This window comes from Odocoileus virginianus, chromosome 11 (assembly GCF_023699985.2).
Source record: "Odocoileus virginianus isolate 20LAN1187 ecotype Illinois chromosome 11, Ovbor_1.2, whole genome shotgun sequence".
In the NCBI taxonomy this organism is placed as follows: domain Eukaryota; kingdom Metazoa; phylum Chordata; class Mammalia; order Artiodactyla; family Cervidae; genus Odocoileus; species Odocoileus virginianus.
This window is the reverse complement of record NC_069684.1, coordinates 48,611,133-48,630,793: the sequence shown is the minus strand read 5'-3', so window position 1 is coordinate 48,630,793 and position 19,661 is coordinate 48,611,133. Positions and strand designations below refer to the sequence as shown.

Sequence of the window (19,661 nt, the reverse complement as noted above, 5' to 3'; positions counted from 1 at the left end):
ACTCATCAAAGAAGACATCAAAGTTAAATAGTATTTTGATATGAATGACAGTGAAAATATAACATCAATATCTATAGGGTACACCTAACCCTGCTTAGAGGGAAATTTACAGCTTTAATGCTTAAACTGGAATGGAAAAGAATCAAAGATCTAAGTTTCTGTCTAGAGAAGCATAAGAAGATGAACAAATTAAATCCAGAGAAATTAAAAGGAAGGAAATAACAATGATTTTTAAATTGTTTAAAAAAAAGGTTTAAGTTAAGAAGAGACAAGTGAGTGAAAATCACTGAGTCATGTCTGACTGTTCAGTCCGTGGAATTCTCCAGACCAGAACACTGGAGTGGGCAGCCTTCCCTTCTCCAGGTCTCCAGCGCTGCAGGCTGATTCTTTACCACCTGAGCCATCAGGGAAGCCCAAAAAGAAACAAAAATACAGACAACTCACAAAGCCGAAGTAGCTTTGTTTAATAATTAACAACACTGAAAAACTTCTACATGACAGATCAAGAGAAATAAAACAGAAATTATAAATATATGCAATAGAAGAATATCATCTTGTATTCCACAGACATCAAAAAATAACGTATGATGAACAACCTTATACATTCAAAAATTTAAAAGAATTATCCAAATTCTATGAAACACGAAACTTACTGAAGGCAACAAAAGATGAAATAGAAAATCTTACTAACTTTATAAGCATCAAGAAGTTAAATTAGTAGGATTAAATGCCCCACAAAGAAATACCCAAGTCCAGATGGTGTCACTGGTAAATTTTACCATTCAAAGAAAAATAAATACATAAATAAATAAACAAACACATTTTTTTCTGAAAAAGAGTAAACACTCCCCAATTCATAAGTCCAGCATAACCTGATGTCAATATTTGACATAGACATGATTTAAAACAAGAAAATTATAGGTCAACATTTGGCTCAGACAGTAAAGAATCTGCCTGCAATACAGGAGACTTGGGTTCGATTTCTGGGTTGGAAAGATCCCCTGGTGAAGGAAATAGTAACCCACTCCAGTACTGTTGCCTGGAGAATTCCATGGACAAAGGAGCCTGGTGAGTTACAGTCCATGGGGTGGCAAAGAGTTGGACACAACTGAGCGACTTTCACTTTCACTTTATTTCCCCTGAATATAGACATGGAAACAGTTTAAAAAAAAATATCAAGGAACTGAATAAATCAATTATCTCAAAAGGACAGTAGCCAAAGTGAAAGTCACTCAGTCATGTCTGACTCTTCGTGACCATATGGACTATACAGTCCATGGATTTCTCCCAACCAGAATTCTGGAGTGGGTAGCTGTTCCTTTCTCCAGGGGATCTTCCCAACCCAGAGATCAAACTCAGGTCTCCCATTTTGCAGGCAGATTCTTTACTAGCTGAGGCACAGGGAAGCCAAAAAAGGACAGTAAGTCATGACCAAATGGAGTTTATCCTAGGGAGTAATTTAATATTTGAAAATCAATCTATATAACATCAAAGGCATAATTCATGAAAGAAATAATTGATAAGCTGGGCTTCATTTAAAAACTTCCGCTCTGTGAAGGATACTGTCAAAAGCATGAGAAACAAGCCTTGGGAAAAAAATATTTGCAAAAGATATCTGATGAAAGATTATCATCTAAAATGTAGCATAAAAAAAATCTCTTAAAGTTCCACAATAAGAAAACAAACCATCCTGTTAAAAGATTAAAGATCTTAATATATGCTTTACCAAAGAAGATATACAGATGATAAATAAGCACATGAAAAGATGCTCAACATCCTCTAGGGAACTACAAATTAAAACAATAAGATGCCACTACACACCCATTAGAATGACCAAAATTCAAAATACTGACAACTGCTAAATGATGGTGAGCATGTGGAGCAATAGGAACTCTCATTCACTGCTGGGGGGAATGCACAATGGTACAGCCACTTTGGTAGACTGTTTGGTGGTTTCTTACAAAACTTAAATAATGCTCTTAAACATATGATTCAGCAATTCTGTTTCTTGGTATTTAGGCAAATGAATTGAAAATTGATGTCCACACAACAACTTGCACATGACTGTTTATAGCAGCTTTGTTCATAATTACCAAAACTTGGTAAAAAACAAAGATGTCCTTCAGTAGGTAAAAGGATAAATAAGCAGTGGTGCATTCAAACAATGAAATATTCCCTGGTACTAAAAAGAAAGGAGTCATCAAGCAACACAGACACAAAGGAAACTTAAAATGACTATTGTTACATGGAAGAAGCCAATCTGAAAAAGCTATATACTGTATAGCTTTGGGAAAAGGCAAAACTATGGAGGCAGGAAAACTATCAGTGGTTATCAGAGGTTAGGAGAGGGAAGGGATGGATAGGCAGAGCACAGAGGATTTTTAAGCAGTGAAAAACTATTATGTATTATACTAAAATGCTGGATAAATGTAACTATACATTTTTCTAATGTATAACACCAAGAGTGAAGCCTAATATAGACTATACCTTATGATATGTCAATGTAGATTCAACAGTTAAATATATCATTCTTGTGTGGTAGGCCTATAATGAGAGGCTGCACATGTGCAAGGGAAAGGGGTATACAAAAATTCTTTGTACTTTGTACTCAATCTTGCCATGGACCTAAAACTACTCAAAAAAACACAAAGCCTATTTTAAAAATCCATCAAATTAATCCACCAAATTAACAGAATAAAAGAGTAAATCCGCATGACTACTAAATCGTCAGCAAACTAATAACAGAAGTTAATTTCTTTAATCAGATAAAGGGTACCTACAAAAACACATACAATTAACATCATACTTACTAGTCAAACACTAAATCCTATCTCCTTAAATTCAGGAATAAAGTAAGGATATGTACCTCAAGATACCCATTCAACATTATATTAGAGGTCCGAATTAGTATAAGTCAAAATAGAGAAATAGAACACAAACTCTAGAAAGTGAAAAGGATACTATTCCTATTCTCAGATAATATGGCTGTTTGCAGGGAACAACTAAGAAAGTAGCAACCAAAAAAAACACAAAAAACTATTTAAAAAATAATAAATGAATTTGGAAAATAAAGTCAGATACAAAAATGAATGGTATATCTACACACTAAGAGCATACTATGTGAAATATAAATTTTTTAATATTTATATTAGCATCAAAAAACAAAAACTTTAGTAATAAACTTAACAAATTATGAACAAGGCCTAAACACTAAAATTACAAAGTACTCTTTAAAAAAGTTAAAAGACAAAGAAAACTGTCATGTTCATGAACTAACTAGTAAACTCAAGATTAAGATGTCAGTCCTCCAAAAATTGATCAATAAATTGAATGAAAACTCAATTTCAATACCACTAAGTTTTTATGGAAACTGACCCCCTGATTTCTAAAATTTATATAAATAATGGAAAAGTCCTCAGTTAAAACAATTTTTTAAAAAGGAGAACTTACATTTAATTATATACACTCAACTCTACAGTATAAACCTACAAAATCAAGATTGTGTGGTACTGACATAAGGATAGAAAAAGATATTGATGAAATAGAACAGAAAGAGGGAAAACAGATCAACATTCGTATGGTCAATTGACATTTTTGACAAAGGTACTGAAGTAATTCAATAGAGGAGAAACAGCCTTTTCAACAAATGGTGCTGAAACAACTGCCGTGTGCCATGTGAATAGCCACATGGAAAAAAATGAACCTCGATCCTTATCTCACACATGAATTAATCTGAAATGAATCACCAATCTAAACATAAGAGCTAAAACTACAATGGCTTTAGGGAAAGACATATGTAAGTATCTCTTTGACCTGGATATAGAATAAGGATTTATTACAAAGAACACAGGAAAAAAACAACCATAAAGGAAAAAAAACTGATAAAATTAAACCTAACTTCTGCTCATCAAAAGACATTTTTAAGAAAATTAACAGGAAATTTATGCAGCCTTTGAGATAATACTGACAAACTATTTATCTGACAAAAGACATTTATAAATATAAAATATAAAGAATTCTTACAACTTAATGATGACACAAATACCTCATTTTTTTCAATGAACAAAATATCTGAACATATACTTCATAAAGGAAGATATAACACAAAAACTAATCATTACATTTTTATATAACACAAATCCACATAACAATGCAATTTAGCCATAAGACATTATTACACATCCATTAGAATAACTAAATTTAAAAGACTAACAAAAAAAAAAATACTGGTGAGAACACAGAACTGATAGGAATATAAAATGGTACAACCCTATTAGAAAAAATAAGTGGTAGTTTCTTTTAAATTTAAATATGCATCCACTACTTAACAGAGCAGTTCCAATCCATTATTTATCAAAGAAAAATGAATACACAGTTCCATAAAACTTGTACACAAATATTCACTTCAGTTTTAATACTAACAACCAAAAATGAGAAACTATGCAATTGTTTATCAATAGAAGAATAAATTATGGTATACTAAAAAAGCAGTATACTAATCAGCAGTAAAAAGTATTACTACATTTGATCACAAGAATGAATCTCACAGATATATTTTGAGCAAAGGAAGCCAGACACAAAAGATTATATATGGTATGATTTTCACTTACATGAAATTTTCAAATGGTCAATACTAATCCATGGTTAAAATTTAGAATAGTGGTTGCCACTTGACAGAAGTTACAGGAAACTGGCAGGAAAGGGAACTTCTTAGAGTGACAGAAACATTCTGTATCTTGAGAAAGGTGAATCCATTTGTCAAAACCCATAGAATTATACATAATACAACTAGTGTATTTCAACATATATAAAATTTACCTCCAAAAATATAAACAACCAACCAAAAGAAACTGCACTCCTAATCTAGATGGCTTCACCAGAGAATACTTTCAAACATATAAAGAAATAGCAATAATCTTAAACAAATTCAGGAAATTGATAGTATGTGAATAACTCCCAAATTGTCTTAAGAGATAAGCGTAACATTTTTAAAATATAAGGAAATTAAAAGATAGATAAATTAAAGGCCAATCTTTTTCATGCACATAACAAAAAATGGTAAACAAAATATTAGCAAATCAAAACCAACACTATACTAAAAGAATACATCAGGAACAACCAGATTTATATAGCAATTCACTACTGGTATATTTAAAAATTAATCAATATTACTTCCACATTAACCAAACATAGAAGTTAAATCATGTAATCAAAACAGATATAGAAAACCTTTTGACAAAAGTTAACTCTAGTGATTGATAAAAGCTCTCAACAAACTAGGGCTACAAGGAAAACTTCCTTCACCTAAAAAAAAGTATATCCTTAACCTAAAAAGAGCAACAATTAAAAAAAAAAAATCTATAGCAAACTTTGTACTTACCCTGAATCACAAACCACACAAAAATTTATTTTCAACAACTGAATTCAATGTTTTAAGCAAAAAGTTCTCTATTGCAATAATATGGAAAAAGAAGTAAAAGGAAAAATGAAAGAAAGAAAAAAGCTGTCATTATTTGGAAATGGTATGACTATGCACATGAAATTTTTTAAAAATTTATAAATACACTAGACTTAGTCAATACATCAAGATATTTAAATACAAGATCAATACACAAAAATTAATTGTATTTCTAGTCTAGCAACAGTTATAGGCTCATCAATAAACATCAAAGACCCCAAAATAAATTTAACGAAACACAAACAAAAATTCTACATTAAAAACTATTAAAAATTAATAAAAGTAGCACACATAAAACCTGACCAACAGAAGTTCCTTTGTAACCAAATGTAGAAAAGTAGTCTTTAAATAAATGATGCTGTGAAATCCACAAAGAATAAAATGAACCTTGACTATACCTCACAGAACACAAAATAATACCAGATGGATCATAGACCTAAATGAAAAAGATTTTTTATAGATTATATAACAGGAAACATCTTCATGACCTTCAGGGTAGAAAAAAATTAACAAATACAAAAAAAAACACTAATCATAAAGAAAAGCTTAACTAAATGCATTTCATCAAAATTAAAATCTTCTCTTCAATAAAAGATCTATACAGAGAAAAGTCAAGCCACAGACAGGAAGAGATTTTGTTTAATACATGAGTATGCATGTACACACATGCGCACACACACAAACCTCTAACAAAGAACTTGTATCCAGAATATACCAATAAGTCACCTGTTCCCACTCCCCCAGACCCCAAATGTGCACTTTACAAAAAAACGATGTCCAAGTTACATGAAGTGATATGAAAATGAGCTCAACTTTAAATGTTAAAGTTATCAGGAAATATAAAATGAAATCACAATCAATACCACTACACTCATCCACCAAAAAAAATATCTAAAGTCTAAAAATTGACCCAACTGCTGGTGAGGTTGTGAAGCAACTGGGACCTTCACACACTGTTGGCGGGAGTATAATCTGAACTAACCAACTGGGATATTATTTGGCACTACCAACTAAATCTAAATATGCCTACCATGTGACCCAAATTCTACTAGGATTATAACAAACAGAGATGAATGCTTCTGTCTCCCAAAAGACATGTATATGAATGTCCATAACAACATTATTAACAACAGTCAAAAATAAATTTGAGTACTTGTAGTATATTCATACAGAGGAATACTGTGGATCGATAAAAAACAAAACTGAATTATACAAGCATAATACTGAGCAAAAGAAGCCACAAACAAAAGAAATATATATATATATTATATAATTCCACTAGTATAGCATCCAAAAACAGGCAAAATAAATCTATAATTATAGAAGTCAGAATAGATGGTTAATGAGAAGGTGGTTATTTACAGAGAGGCGGGCAATAGAAGCCTATTTTGATCAACACAAAGGTTACAGAAGTTCATGCAAATGTACAAATTCACTGAGCTAAGTATATATATATAACACAATTTTTTTAATACCTCAAAATAAATGTATTTTCAGACAAAAAAAATGGCAGATTATTTATCTCAGCAGACCTGGCAAAATATTACTAAAGGACATTTTTAAGTCAAAAGGAAAAGCCTATGAGAAATAAATAAATATGTGAATGTGAACAGTAAAAAAACTGTAAATACATGGGTATATCTAAAATGAAGAGGGACAGTATAATCATATCTTTTGGGGTTTCAAATATATATAGAGCTAAAAGACAATAATGACCAAAAAAAATGCAAAATGGCAAAATATTGGATTGGCCAAAAGTTCATTCAGGTTTTTCTGTGAGATGTTATGGAAAAACCAAAGCAAAATTTTGGCCACTCAATACAAATTTACTAAGTATACAAGAAGCAATCTCAGGAAATCAATAAAAGAAGGTGCAACTAAGAAATTAATAGAAGGGGGAAAGAATAATTTAAAATACTCAGTTAATCCAAGAATTGATTAACATAATTGCACATAACATTAACATTATTGCACATAATACTAAATGTGCAAGACAAATAGAAAACAAATAATAATAATGTAATTATATTTAAATGCCAACTGACTATACTCCAATTAAAGATAAACAGGCAAAATACGCTCTGACATAAATCACAGCAGGATCGTCTATGACCCACCTCCCAGAATACTGGAATAAAAGCAGAAATAAACAAATGGGACCTAATGAAACTTAAAAGCTTTTGCACAACAAAGGAAACTATAAGCAAGGTGAAAAGACAGCCCTCAGATTGGGAGAAAATAATAGCAAACGAAGCAACAGACAAAGGATTCATCTCAAAAATATACAAGCAACTACTGCAGCTCAATTCCAGAAAAATAAATGACCCAATCAAAAAATGGGCCAAAGAAATAAACAGACATTTCTCCAAAGAAGACGTGCAGATGGCTAACAAACACATGAAAAGATGCTCAACATCACTCATTATCAGAGAAATGCAAATCAAAACCACAATGAGGTACCATTACATGCCAGTCAGGATGGCTGCTATCCAAAAGTCTACAAGCAATAAATGCTGGAGAGGGTGTGGAGAAAAGGGAACCCTCTTACACTGTTGGTGGGAATGCAAACTAGTACAGCCGCTATGGAGAACAGTGTGGAGATTCCTTAAAAAACTGGAAATAGAACTGCCATATGACCCAGCAATCCCACTTCTGGGCACACACACCGAGGAAACCAGATCTGAAAGAGACATGTGCACCCCAATGCTCATCACAGCACTGTTTATAATAGCCAGGACATGGAAGCAACCTAGATGCCCATCATCAGACGAATGGATAAGGAAGCTGTGTTACATATACACCATGGAATATTACTCAGCCATTAAAAATCATTTGAATCAGTTCTAATGAGATGGATGAAACTGGAGCCCATTATACAGAGTGAAGTAAGCCAGAAAGATAAAGACCATTACAGCATACTAACGCATATATATGGAATTTAGAAAGATGGTAACGATAACCCTATATGCAAAACAGAAAAAGAGACACAGATGTACAGAACAGACTTGTGGACTCTGTGGGAGAAGGCGAGGGTGGGATGTTTCAAGAGAACAGCATCGAAACATGTATATTATCTAGGGTGAAACAGATCACCAGCCCAGGTTGGATGCATGAGACAAGTGCTCGGGCCTGGTGCACTGGGAAGACCCAGAGGGACTGGGTAGAGAGGGAGGTGGGAGGGGGGATCGGGATGGGGAATACATGTAAATCCATGGCTGATTCATGTCAATGTATGACAAGACCCAATGCGGTATTGTAAAGTGATTAGCCTCCAACTAATAAAAATAAATGAAAAAAAAAAAGCACAAAAATAAAACTTCAATATTATTAACTCAAAAAAAGAAAAAAAGAAATTTATCAGACTGAATTAAAAACCAAAAACTATATTCTATTAAATGGTAAACATGAAAAGTTATAGAAAACTGAGACTAAAAGGGTGGAATAAGATATTTAATGCAGAAGACTAATAAGAGTTGCAATCATTCAACTAATATCAGATGAAGTAAAGTTTAACTTTATTACTTAGAGATAACAGGTATCATTACATCCTGATAAAAGAGTTAATAACTAGGGAGATATAATAATGTTATATTTGCTATCAGTGAAAACAGAAAGAAATAAAAAAGAAATAAGCAAATCCTCTCTCTGGAAATAAGCAACAAGCAGGAAGAACACTAAGGATATGGAAGATTTAAACAAGGTTAATATCTTTCACCTAGCCGCTATTTCCAGAACACCGTACAGCAAGTTTCAGAGATGTAAAGCGCACAGTGCATACTCCCTGACTGCTTTAGACTTAAATTATCACTCAGAAACAGAAATGTAACTAAAAATGCACCAAGAAGAGATTGAGAAATAAACTTCTAAAATCAAAGATTTAAAAAAACCCACTAGAGAAATCTAAAATCACATTGGAAATTACACTATATTTTAAGGATAACTGTAATGAAAATATGACACTTCAAAACTTGGCTATAGCTAAAGTTGCTTAGAGGAAAAGATACAGCCTTTCAGGTCATTGAAAAGAGCTAGAAATCAGTGCTCTATCTCCATAAGTTAGAAAAAGAGCAGCAAGTTAAAACCAAAGACAGAGAATATTTTAGAAGCAAAAACTAATGAAACAGAAAACAAATCTAGTATAGGAAAATTCAAAGGGCAAAATTTAATTCATTGAAATAAATAACAGAATTGATAAACCTCAAAGCATAACAAATGAAAAATATGAGAAGCTCAAATGACCAATACAGTAATAAATTTGAAAAATTAGGTGACGTGGATGAACTAGCAAAACTGACACACCTATGCAGAAAATCCACATAGTCCAATTTCAATGTTTAAAAATGAATATATAATTTAAAACTCTCTCTCTAGGAACCTCCAGACTTAAATGACTTCACCAATGAAATCTTCTCAGCATTTAAGGAAGAAATAATAATAATCTTCTCAAACTCTTCTAGAGAACAATAAAAGAGGAAACACCTCCCTCTTTTTATGAGGCCAGTATAACCAAGATACCAAAATCTGATCAGGATGTGCTAAGTAGGAAAATGTCAGGCCAATTCCTGTTAAAGATCCAAAACACACACACACAAATAGTAAACCAAATCCAACAGTAAATTAAAAGGATAACATATCCCAACAAAGCTGGCTTATTTTAGAAATGCAAAGTTAGTTTCACATTTGAAAATAAATCAATGTAACTCAACTAATTAAGGAGAAAAGTCATGTCTCAAAAGATGCTGATAAAGCACTGATTAAAATCCAACACAATTCATGATTTTAAAAGTACAATTAGCTAGGTTGCTGGGTATGAGGTCAATAAACAAAGTTCAATTGTAGTTCTAACTACTAGTAAAAACAATTAGAAAATAAAACTTAACAAACAATCTAATTAAAACAGCATGAAGAATATAACATACCTAGGAATAAATCTGCTGAAAAAATGCATAAATTATCTCTACTGAATGAAAACTACAAATAATCCATGGGTTAAATTTATAAAGCCCTAAATAAATGAAGGGACATACTATGTTCATGGATTGGTTGACTCAATATTATTAAGATGTAAATTAACTTCAAAGTAATCTCTAGTTAAGTGCAATCCTAATCAAAATTCCAGATATGTGAGTGCTGAGTGTAGATGTGGATTTTTAAGTGTAAATACAAACTGAAACATTTATTCCAAAGTTATACGAAAATATAAAGGGTTAACAAGAGAGGCAAAGAGAGAAGTTATAGTAAATACACTACCAGATATTGACTTCTCAAACTAAAGTTAATTTAAGGAAGTGTACTATTGACACAAGGAGAGACAAATAGGCAAACAGAAGAGTCTACACACTCAAACTTCAATAACAAACACTAGAAAAACACTGGGGAAAAAATCCATGTAGAAAGATTTCATTCAAAATTTTAATGATTTCTGATCAATAATAGCAACTACAAAAGCAAGTAAATAATATTTCAGTTAAATTCTTTCAAAGACTGTATAAAATAGCTTGCAAAACAAATATCAGATCTCTATAAAATCTTTATCTCTTACCTCTCCAAAAGCCCCTCGACCAATCACCTTTAATATTTCAAAGTCTTCTCTATGTAATCGCATCTGTTTCACTTTAGAAGTAAATGGTTTAGCTGAAACAAAAATGTAATATCAATTATTGAAATGTGATACAAATTAGATGTAAACAGTACTTCTTAAACATTATGATTAAGGATTAAGCTGAAGTATTTTAACAGTCCCATGAAACTATATTGAGAAGAAATAGTTTTAATTTCCATGTTTAATTTATTTCTTACATATGAATTATATTTTTGGTGGAAAACATATTTTTAAAAGCCAAATAACATATGAAATAATGCAAAGTAGCAGTGACATACAAATGAGATCAATATATTCTTATGTTAAACATTCCATGTATTCTAACTCAATGCTAGATATATATTTTAACACAAAGATCCAAGGAGTAAAAGGAAATATGTTGGCACCAGAGAGATTCAGCAATTCCCACACATTAAATTAAAATTTCTGCCACATTCATTCATATCTTCTTTTAACATGCCTTTAGCAAGAGCTGATATTATACAAAGCATGGTGGCAATTACTGGAGTTTTAAACAAATATAATGACAATATGGTACCTTCATTCAAGAACTTCACAGTCTTTCTGAAAGACTGTTTACACAGTATGTAAATGCATAACATAATAATGTGATCAAAGTTTCTAATAGAGATAGATACAAAGCACTTCAGGGTCAGTGAGAATGGAACCCTAATTCTCTTATGTGAACACTAATGAGGGAGTAAGTTTGGACCTGGGCCTTGAGGACTAAGCAAACTTTGCTACTTTACCTGTTTGCACTGTAGATATTCCCAGCAAAGTGAAAGTGAAGTCGCTCAGTTATGTCTGACCCTTTGTGACCCCATGGACTGTAGCCTGCCAGGCTTCTCCATCCATGGGATTCTCCAGGCAAGAACACTGGAGTGGGTTGCCATTTCCTTCTCCAGGGGATCTTCCCAACCCAGGAATTGAACTCGGGTCTCCCACATTGCAAGCAGATGCTTTACCCTCTGAGCAACCAGGGAAGCCCCATTCCCAGCAAAGGGAGAGATATTTGCAAATTAAGGGAAGCAAGAAAGTGAACTTTGGGTGATAGCAGTAAATAATTCATTGCTGTAATAGAATTGTAACAATAAAAGAGAAATCAGGGCTAGAAAATGGAAAATGGAAATGGCCTTGGATGCCATACAAGAAACTTAAACATTATTATATGGAATATATTGAAATTTTTTAGAAATTATAAAATAAATTATATGTTCTGCTGTCTCTGAGAGAAATTTAGACCTGTCACCTTTCCTCCTCTGATGTCCCCCCTTATTCTCACACAAAAAGGAGTTAATATGATTAAAAGGTCTTTATATATGGGTACAGATCTCTTCTACTTCCTACCATGGACCAGCATGTAGAAGATTAAAGATATATATTTAAGCACTAGAAAAGTGAAAGAAACACAGAATGCCTTACCACTTGTTTTGGTCTAAGATATTTAGCCCTAACTAGTTTAGAAAAGAGGGGTATTCCACACTGCAGAACACAGTCTATGAGAGATTTCTGCATTGGTTTAGAAGTTTCTGCAGTGGTTTAGATCTCTGCTTTAGATTGTCAGGAAAGGAAATACAGATTGATTTGGAATTCACACAACAGAAAAGATGAAGATCAAATAAACAGATCAAATCTGAATGAAGATATAAAGGATCTCACACTGTGAGAGAGGATGTAAAGTCAGGCAGTTAACATTTCGATAAAATAACCGAGACATCTTAGTTTTGAACAAACTGGACTGGACAAATGGTGAAACTGTGAAACCAATCAGGGTCCTAACAGAAATAAACTACTCCCATCTGAGGACAGTTTATTTACAAATGGATCATTTACAAAGGTGTAGGTGCGTTATGCGGGTCAGGAAGCAACAGTTAGAACTGGACATGGAACAACAGACTGGTGCCAAACAGGAAAAGGAGTACGTCAAGGCTGTATATTGTCAGCCTGCTTATTTAACTTATATGCAGGGTACATCATGAGAAATGCTGGGCTGGAAGAAGCACAAGCTGGAATCAAGATTGCAGGGAGAAATATCAATAACCTCAGATATGCAGATGACATCACCCTTATGGCAGAAGTGAAGAGGAACTAAAAAGCCTCTTGATAAAAGTGAAAGAGGAGAGTGAAAAAGCTCAACATTCAGAAAACTAAGATCATGGCATCTGGTCCCATCACTTCATGGGAAATAGATGGGGAAACAGTGGAAACACTGTCAGACTTTATTTGGGGGGGCTCCAGAATCACTGCAGATGGTGATTGTAGCCATGAAATTAAAAGATGCTTACTCCTTGGAAGGAAAGTTATGACCAACCTAGACAGCATATTAAAAAGCAGAGACATCACTTTGTCCACAAAGGTCCGTCTGGTCAAGGCTATGGTTTTTCCAGTGTTTGTATATGAATGTGAGAGTTAGACTGTGAAGAAAGCTGAGCGCCAAAAAATTGATGCTTTTGAACTGTGGTGTTGGAGAAGACTCCTGAGAGTCCCTTGGACTGCAAGGAGATCCAACCAGTCCATCCTAAAGGAGATCAGTCCTGGGTGTTCATTGATGGACTGATGCTGAAGCTGAAACTCCAGTACTTTGGCCACCTCATGTGAAGAGTTGACTCATTGTAAAAGACCCTGATGCTGGGAGGGATTGGGGGCAGGAGGAGAACGGGATGACAGAGGATGAGATGGCTGGATGGCATCACCGACTCGATGGACATGAGTTGGAGTAAACTCCGGGTTGGTGGTGACAGGGAGGCCTGGCGTGCTGTGATCATGGGGTCACAAGGAGTCAGATACGACTGAACGACTGAACTGACTGACTGAGGTGGGTTATAAGGCCATGGCAAGAAATAGTGCAATAATCTTGAGACTAGTGTCCCTCTCTTTCCCTGCTTCTACACAAGTGTATCGGAAATACTTGGCTAAAATTGGTACAAATAGAATGTGTAAATTAAAAATAAAGACCTGGAGCCAGCCAGGGGAGACTAGTATTACTCTAGTTGTCAGCTAGAGCTGGAAAATATCACAACACAGCTTACATTACATTGAACAGTTCTTTGTTTCTTGTACTTCTCTTTATAACCCTCTCCCCCTCAAGATTTCCAAATATCTTAATCCAAGCAGAGGATATGTTCTATATCTCTGTTTCATTCTGACCCTAAATCCAAAGACAGCAAATTCATCACAGACAACTATGGTTAAAGAATAATTCTATATATGCCTTCCTCTGGGTAATATTATCTAAAAGGTTAGAAATCTAAGTATTTCAATCCTCTAAAACACTATCATAAAATAGGAAAAGAAACTTTTGAAAGTATCTGAAATACAATTCAGGTAAGCAAATGGTTTCTGAAACAATCTTTAGCAAAGGTACAAAGAGTAACAATATGTAAAAAAAATAAATGATATTATCTTTCCATGCAATAGTATACATTCTGTAAGCACCAAGAAAATGAGTAGTTAAATCACGTATGATTATGATTAAGGATTCTGTCAGATATCCACATTTTATGGCACCGTGTATTACTACTAACAACATGAATTAAAAAGGTAATTCTGTCCATTCTTTATTTCCTGGAAACTGTTAGCAAAAATAGGATTTCTTTGACACAACAAAACGATTCTATTTACATTCAAAAATGAGTTTCACAAATTTCTTCAAACGTCTCATAGTTTACCAATATTTATCCACTCAGAAAGTAACTCTGAATACTCACTATATGCTGAGCATTTTATAAGATGTAAGAGGTATAAAGATAAATAAAACAGTTTTGCTCTCAAGTAAACAGACTGTGCCGTGTTACTCTCCCAATTTTTCAATGTGTTGAATGCAAATGTCTAATAAACAGAAAACTATATTCACAATACAGGAATTAGAGAACTGCAAATAAACTTAGTAATGTTCTATTATTTAACAACCATATATGCCAGAAATAAAAGAATCTGAAACCACCAAGATTTTCCAGAGTGTGAATAACAGGTATTATACATAACTGGTAGGACTGTTAACTACAACCTCTGTGGACAAGATTTGGTTTTCTTTTCTATTCTCTTAACATGGCATTTTACTTTAAAAGATTTTAGAAGCTGACACATCTTTGTACACTTTGAGATAAATCTTCCTCGGTTATAATATATTTTTTATATTTATTATTTATTTATTTATTTTGGTTGTGCTGGGTCTTAGTTCAGCATACAGGATTGTTTGCTTAGTTTCAGCACGCAAACTCTTAGCTGTGGCAAGTGGAATCATGCTCCCTGGCCAGGGATTGAACTTGGGACCCCTGCATTGGGAGGGCAGAGTCTTAGCCACTGGGCCACCAGGGAAGTAGCTGTAATATATTTAAGAAAAAAAAAATGAAATTGGTTTGCTTTCATTTTACTTAGGTATTTTATATCCGTGGTTATAAACAATGTTGGTTTATAATTATATTTTTTTCTCTACTATCTTCATCTGATTTAGTACCAATGATAAACCAACCTCATGTAATATGTTGAGTAGCTTCTTCTTTTCTTTTCTCTAAAATAAAATAATTCCAGATTGTTTAGAGATCTCACTGTGAAAAACAAACCTAAAGAAGTTTTAGAAGACAAAGGAGACTATGACTGTACGGTCTGCTAAAACTTGGTAGTGAAACATCTTACATGCATCATTATGTTGTACTTTTGATACTCTGATTTCTTTCAGACTGTCATTTTCATTTTTATATTTCTACCTGTGACAACTGTTATCAATTATATTCTTCTAAGAAATTATACACTGTATTGAAAATTTCAAATTTACTGGAATATGGTGACAAAACACTCTTTTCTTTATAAAACCCTACTATACAGGGGCTTCCCTGGTGGCTCAGTGGTAAAAAAATTGCCCGCCAATGCAGGAGACACAGGTTTGATCTCGAATCCAGGAAGATCCCACACGCCACAGAGCGACTAATCCTGTGCAACACAACTATTGAGCCTGCACTCTACAGCCTGCAGACCGCAGTACTGAGTCCATGTGCTGCAACTACGGAAGTTCACATGTCCTAGAGCCTGTGCGCCACAACAAGAGAAGCCACCACAATGAGGAGCCCACGCGCTGCACCTAGAGAGGAGCCCCACTTGCCACAACTAGAGAAAAGCCTGCATAGCAACAAAGGCCCAGCAGAGTCAAAAATAAATAAAATAAATTTTTTAAAATAAATAAATCCTGCTACATGAATAGGTTTGATCCTTTTTTAGTTACTAATATATATATATTCAAGTCTATATTTGTTACTTTTCTTTACCAATATTGCTGGAAGTTTCCATATTTTGTAAGTACTTTTCCAAATATACAATATTTACATGTGATCATCCTTTCTAAAATTCTGTTTTAGTAGGTTCTTAACTAAATTTACATAAAATTTCAGAAAAAGTAAATAGAGGCTAACATTAACCATCTGTCCTCACGCCCAAAATCAATACAGCGATAAAAATTAAACAAAAGAGATACCAGGTGGGGAGGCACTAGTGGAATAGAGATTTAAAGGAGCCATACCTAAGGATTAAAAAAAAAAATAGCTGAACTTAACCAGGACATAATAAGTCTAAAGATTTATACACTCAGTAACATAACCTCAAAAGATGTAAAGCCAAACTGATAGACATAAAAGAACAAACTGACCTTCCTAAAGGTAGATTTTACTCTCTCTCAGTAACTGATAGCTCAAGCAGACCAAAAAAAGGCTTTACTGTACTTTTAGCGTACTGAGTGGCATATATATAACACTCCACCTAAGCATTGGAGGATTAATTTTCAAACACACACTGAACCTCTACAAATTTCTATAATATGCAAAACATAAAACTATCTCCAACAAAAATTCAAAGTATTGGGAACATAAAAACAAAATTCTATGAATAATATGCAATAAGCGCAATTACAAATCAATAACAAAAAGACCACAGGGAAAATCTGTAAGCTCTGAAATCCAAAAATAATTTTGAAGAAATTAATTAGGCAACTAGAAAATATTCAGAACTACTTAATAATAAAAATATTACATACCAAAACTTCTATAATATAACTGGGATGGGAAAGCGCTCAGTATTTATAATGGGAAAGAAGGAAAAATGAAATATAAGATGTTAAAAACACAACACAAAAGGTCAGACCAAGAGAGTAAAATAAAATTAGAAAGAAGAAAACAAAAATATAAAGAAGAAAAAAATAATATTAATTTGAAAATAAGCATAAAACAGAAAGGCTCAACAAGGCCAAAGGACAAATCACTGAACACAGTAAAATAAAAACATAAGAAAGGGAAAACAATACGAAGGTATAGAAATGTCAACACTGGAAATGAAAAATTAGACAAAACTACAGATGCTCCTGATATTAAACAGATAGTAAGAGAATGTCATAAACAACTCAGGGCATAAATTTGAAAAGGAAGTGTACAAGTTACTAAAAAGAGCAACTGATAAAAATTGAAAATATGAATTGTTCAACAAGTAAACTGAATCAATAGTTTAAAATCTTTCACACATAAAATACCAATCCTGAACCGCTTTACAAGCATATTCAACCAAACATATAAGAGAAAATTCCCACAGTAAAACAGATTTTTCCAAACAATAAATAAAGAGGAGAAGCTATTCAATTCATGTAATCCTAATCTCATGCCAAAAGTACAGTCTTATTCATGAACATTCATGAGGACGAGATGGCTGGATTGCATCATGAACTCGATGGATGTGAGTTTGAGTGAGCTCTGGGAGTTGGTGATGGACAGGGAAGCCTGGCATGCTGCAATTCATAGGGTCGCAAACAGTTGGACACAACTGAGTGACTGAACTGAACTGATTCACAAACATAGATGCAAAAAGTCTCATCAAATTATCCAACTAAACAAATCAAGCAATGTATAAATAACATAACATAATATGACCAGGTTGGGCTTATACCAAGCATGCAAAGAATCTATAACATTAGAAAACTGACTAGCATAATTTATCACATAAAGAGATTTATGACAAATTAATGTATCAATAAATATACAAACACATTTCAATTAAACAATTGAACAATTCATGCAACTTTAAAAACCACATTTATAACAAATGAGGAATAAAAGGAGATTTCTATGGCCTGATAAATGACAGCAATAACAGCAGCAGTTGCAAACAGCATATAAAACTTACAGGTAAAATGTTAAAACTCTTCTCTTTAAAATTAGGAAATATGGCTTTCCTGGTGACTTACTGGTAAAGAACCCACCTGCTACTGCAGGAGACATGGGTTCAATCCCTGATTCACGAAGATCCTACATGCCATGGAGCAACTAGGTTCACGCAGCTGTTGAGCCTGTGCTCTAGAGCCCAGAAGCCGCAACTACGAAGCCCACATGCCACAACTACGGAAGCCTATGCGCCTTCGAGCCTGTGCTCTGCAACAAGAGAAACCACTGCAGTGAGAAGGCCACACACCACAGCTACAGAGAAGCCCCTGCTTGCCACAACTAGAGAAAAATTCACACAGCAATGAAGGCTCAGCACAGTCAAACAAATAAAATTATAAAATTAGGAAATAAAGGATGACTTCCACTAAAATAATTGTTATTATCAGTTTTACTTAACATTGTAATAGTGGTCCAAGTCAGTATAGTAAGAAATAACAGATAAAAAGATTGAAAAGGAAGAAAGAAAACTGTTAAAATCTGCAGACTGTGTGATTTATCGACATCAGTCAGTTCAGTTTCTCAGTCGCGTCCGAATCTTTGCAACTCCATGGACTGAAGCACGCCAGGCTTCCCTGTTCATCACCAACTCCTGGAGCTTGCTCAAACTCATGTCCATTGAGTCGGTGATGCCATCCAACCATCTCATCCTCTGTTGTCCCCTTCTCCTCCTGCCTTCAATCTTTCCCAGCATCAGGGTCTTTTCCAATGACTTAGTTCTTCCCATCAGGTGGCCAAAGTACAGGAGCTTCAGCTTCAGCATCAGTCCTTCCAATGAATGTTCAGGACTGATTTCCTTTAGGATTGACTGGATGGATCTCCTTGCAGTCCAAGGGACTCTCAAGAGTCTTCTCCAACACCACAGTTCAAAAGCATCAATTCTTTGGCACTCAGCTTTCTTTATAATCCAACTCTCACATCCATACATGACCACTGGAAAATCCATATCTTTGACTAGATGGACCTTTGTCAGCAAAGTAATGTCTCTGCTTTTTAATATGCTGACTAGGTTGGCCATAACTTTTCTTCCAAGGAGCAAGCGTCTTTTAATTTCATGGCTGCAGTCACCATCTGCAGTGATTTTGGAGCTCAAGAAAATAAAGTCTCTGTTTACATTGTTTCCCCATCTATTTGCCATGATGTGATAAAACTGGACACCATGATCTTAGTTTTTTGAATGTTGAGTTTTAAGTCAGCTTTTTCACTCTCCTCTTTCACTTTCATCAAGAGGCTATTTTAGTTCTTTGCTTTCTGCCATAACGGTAGCATCATCTGCACATTTGAGGTTACTGATATTTCTCCCGGCAATCTTGATTCAGGTCGTGCTTTGTCCAGCCTGGCATTTCACATGTAGTACTCTGCATATAAGTTAAATAAGCAGGATGACAATATACAGACTTTACATACT

General features: G+C 33.9%; 1 protein-coding gene across 20 annotated transcripts in view; it reads right to left on the bottom strand.

Moving 5' to 3' along the window:
- The window catches only part of CDC42BPA (CDC42 binding protein kinase alpha), a 290,294-nt gene that overhangs the window by 226,578 nt on the left and 44,055 nt on the right, over positions 1 to 19,661 (bottom strand). For all 20 annotated transcript variants that reach the window (XM_020915209.2, XM_020915219.2, XM_070474422.1 and 17 more), the window contains exon 2: positions 11,001 to 11,092. In XM_020915209.2, the coding sequence (XP_020770868.1) occupies positions 11,001 to 11,092 (92 nt within the window). The remainder of the gene's footprint in view (positions 1 to 11,000; positions 11,093 to 19,661) is intronic.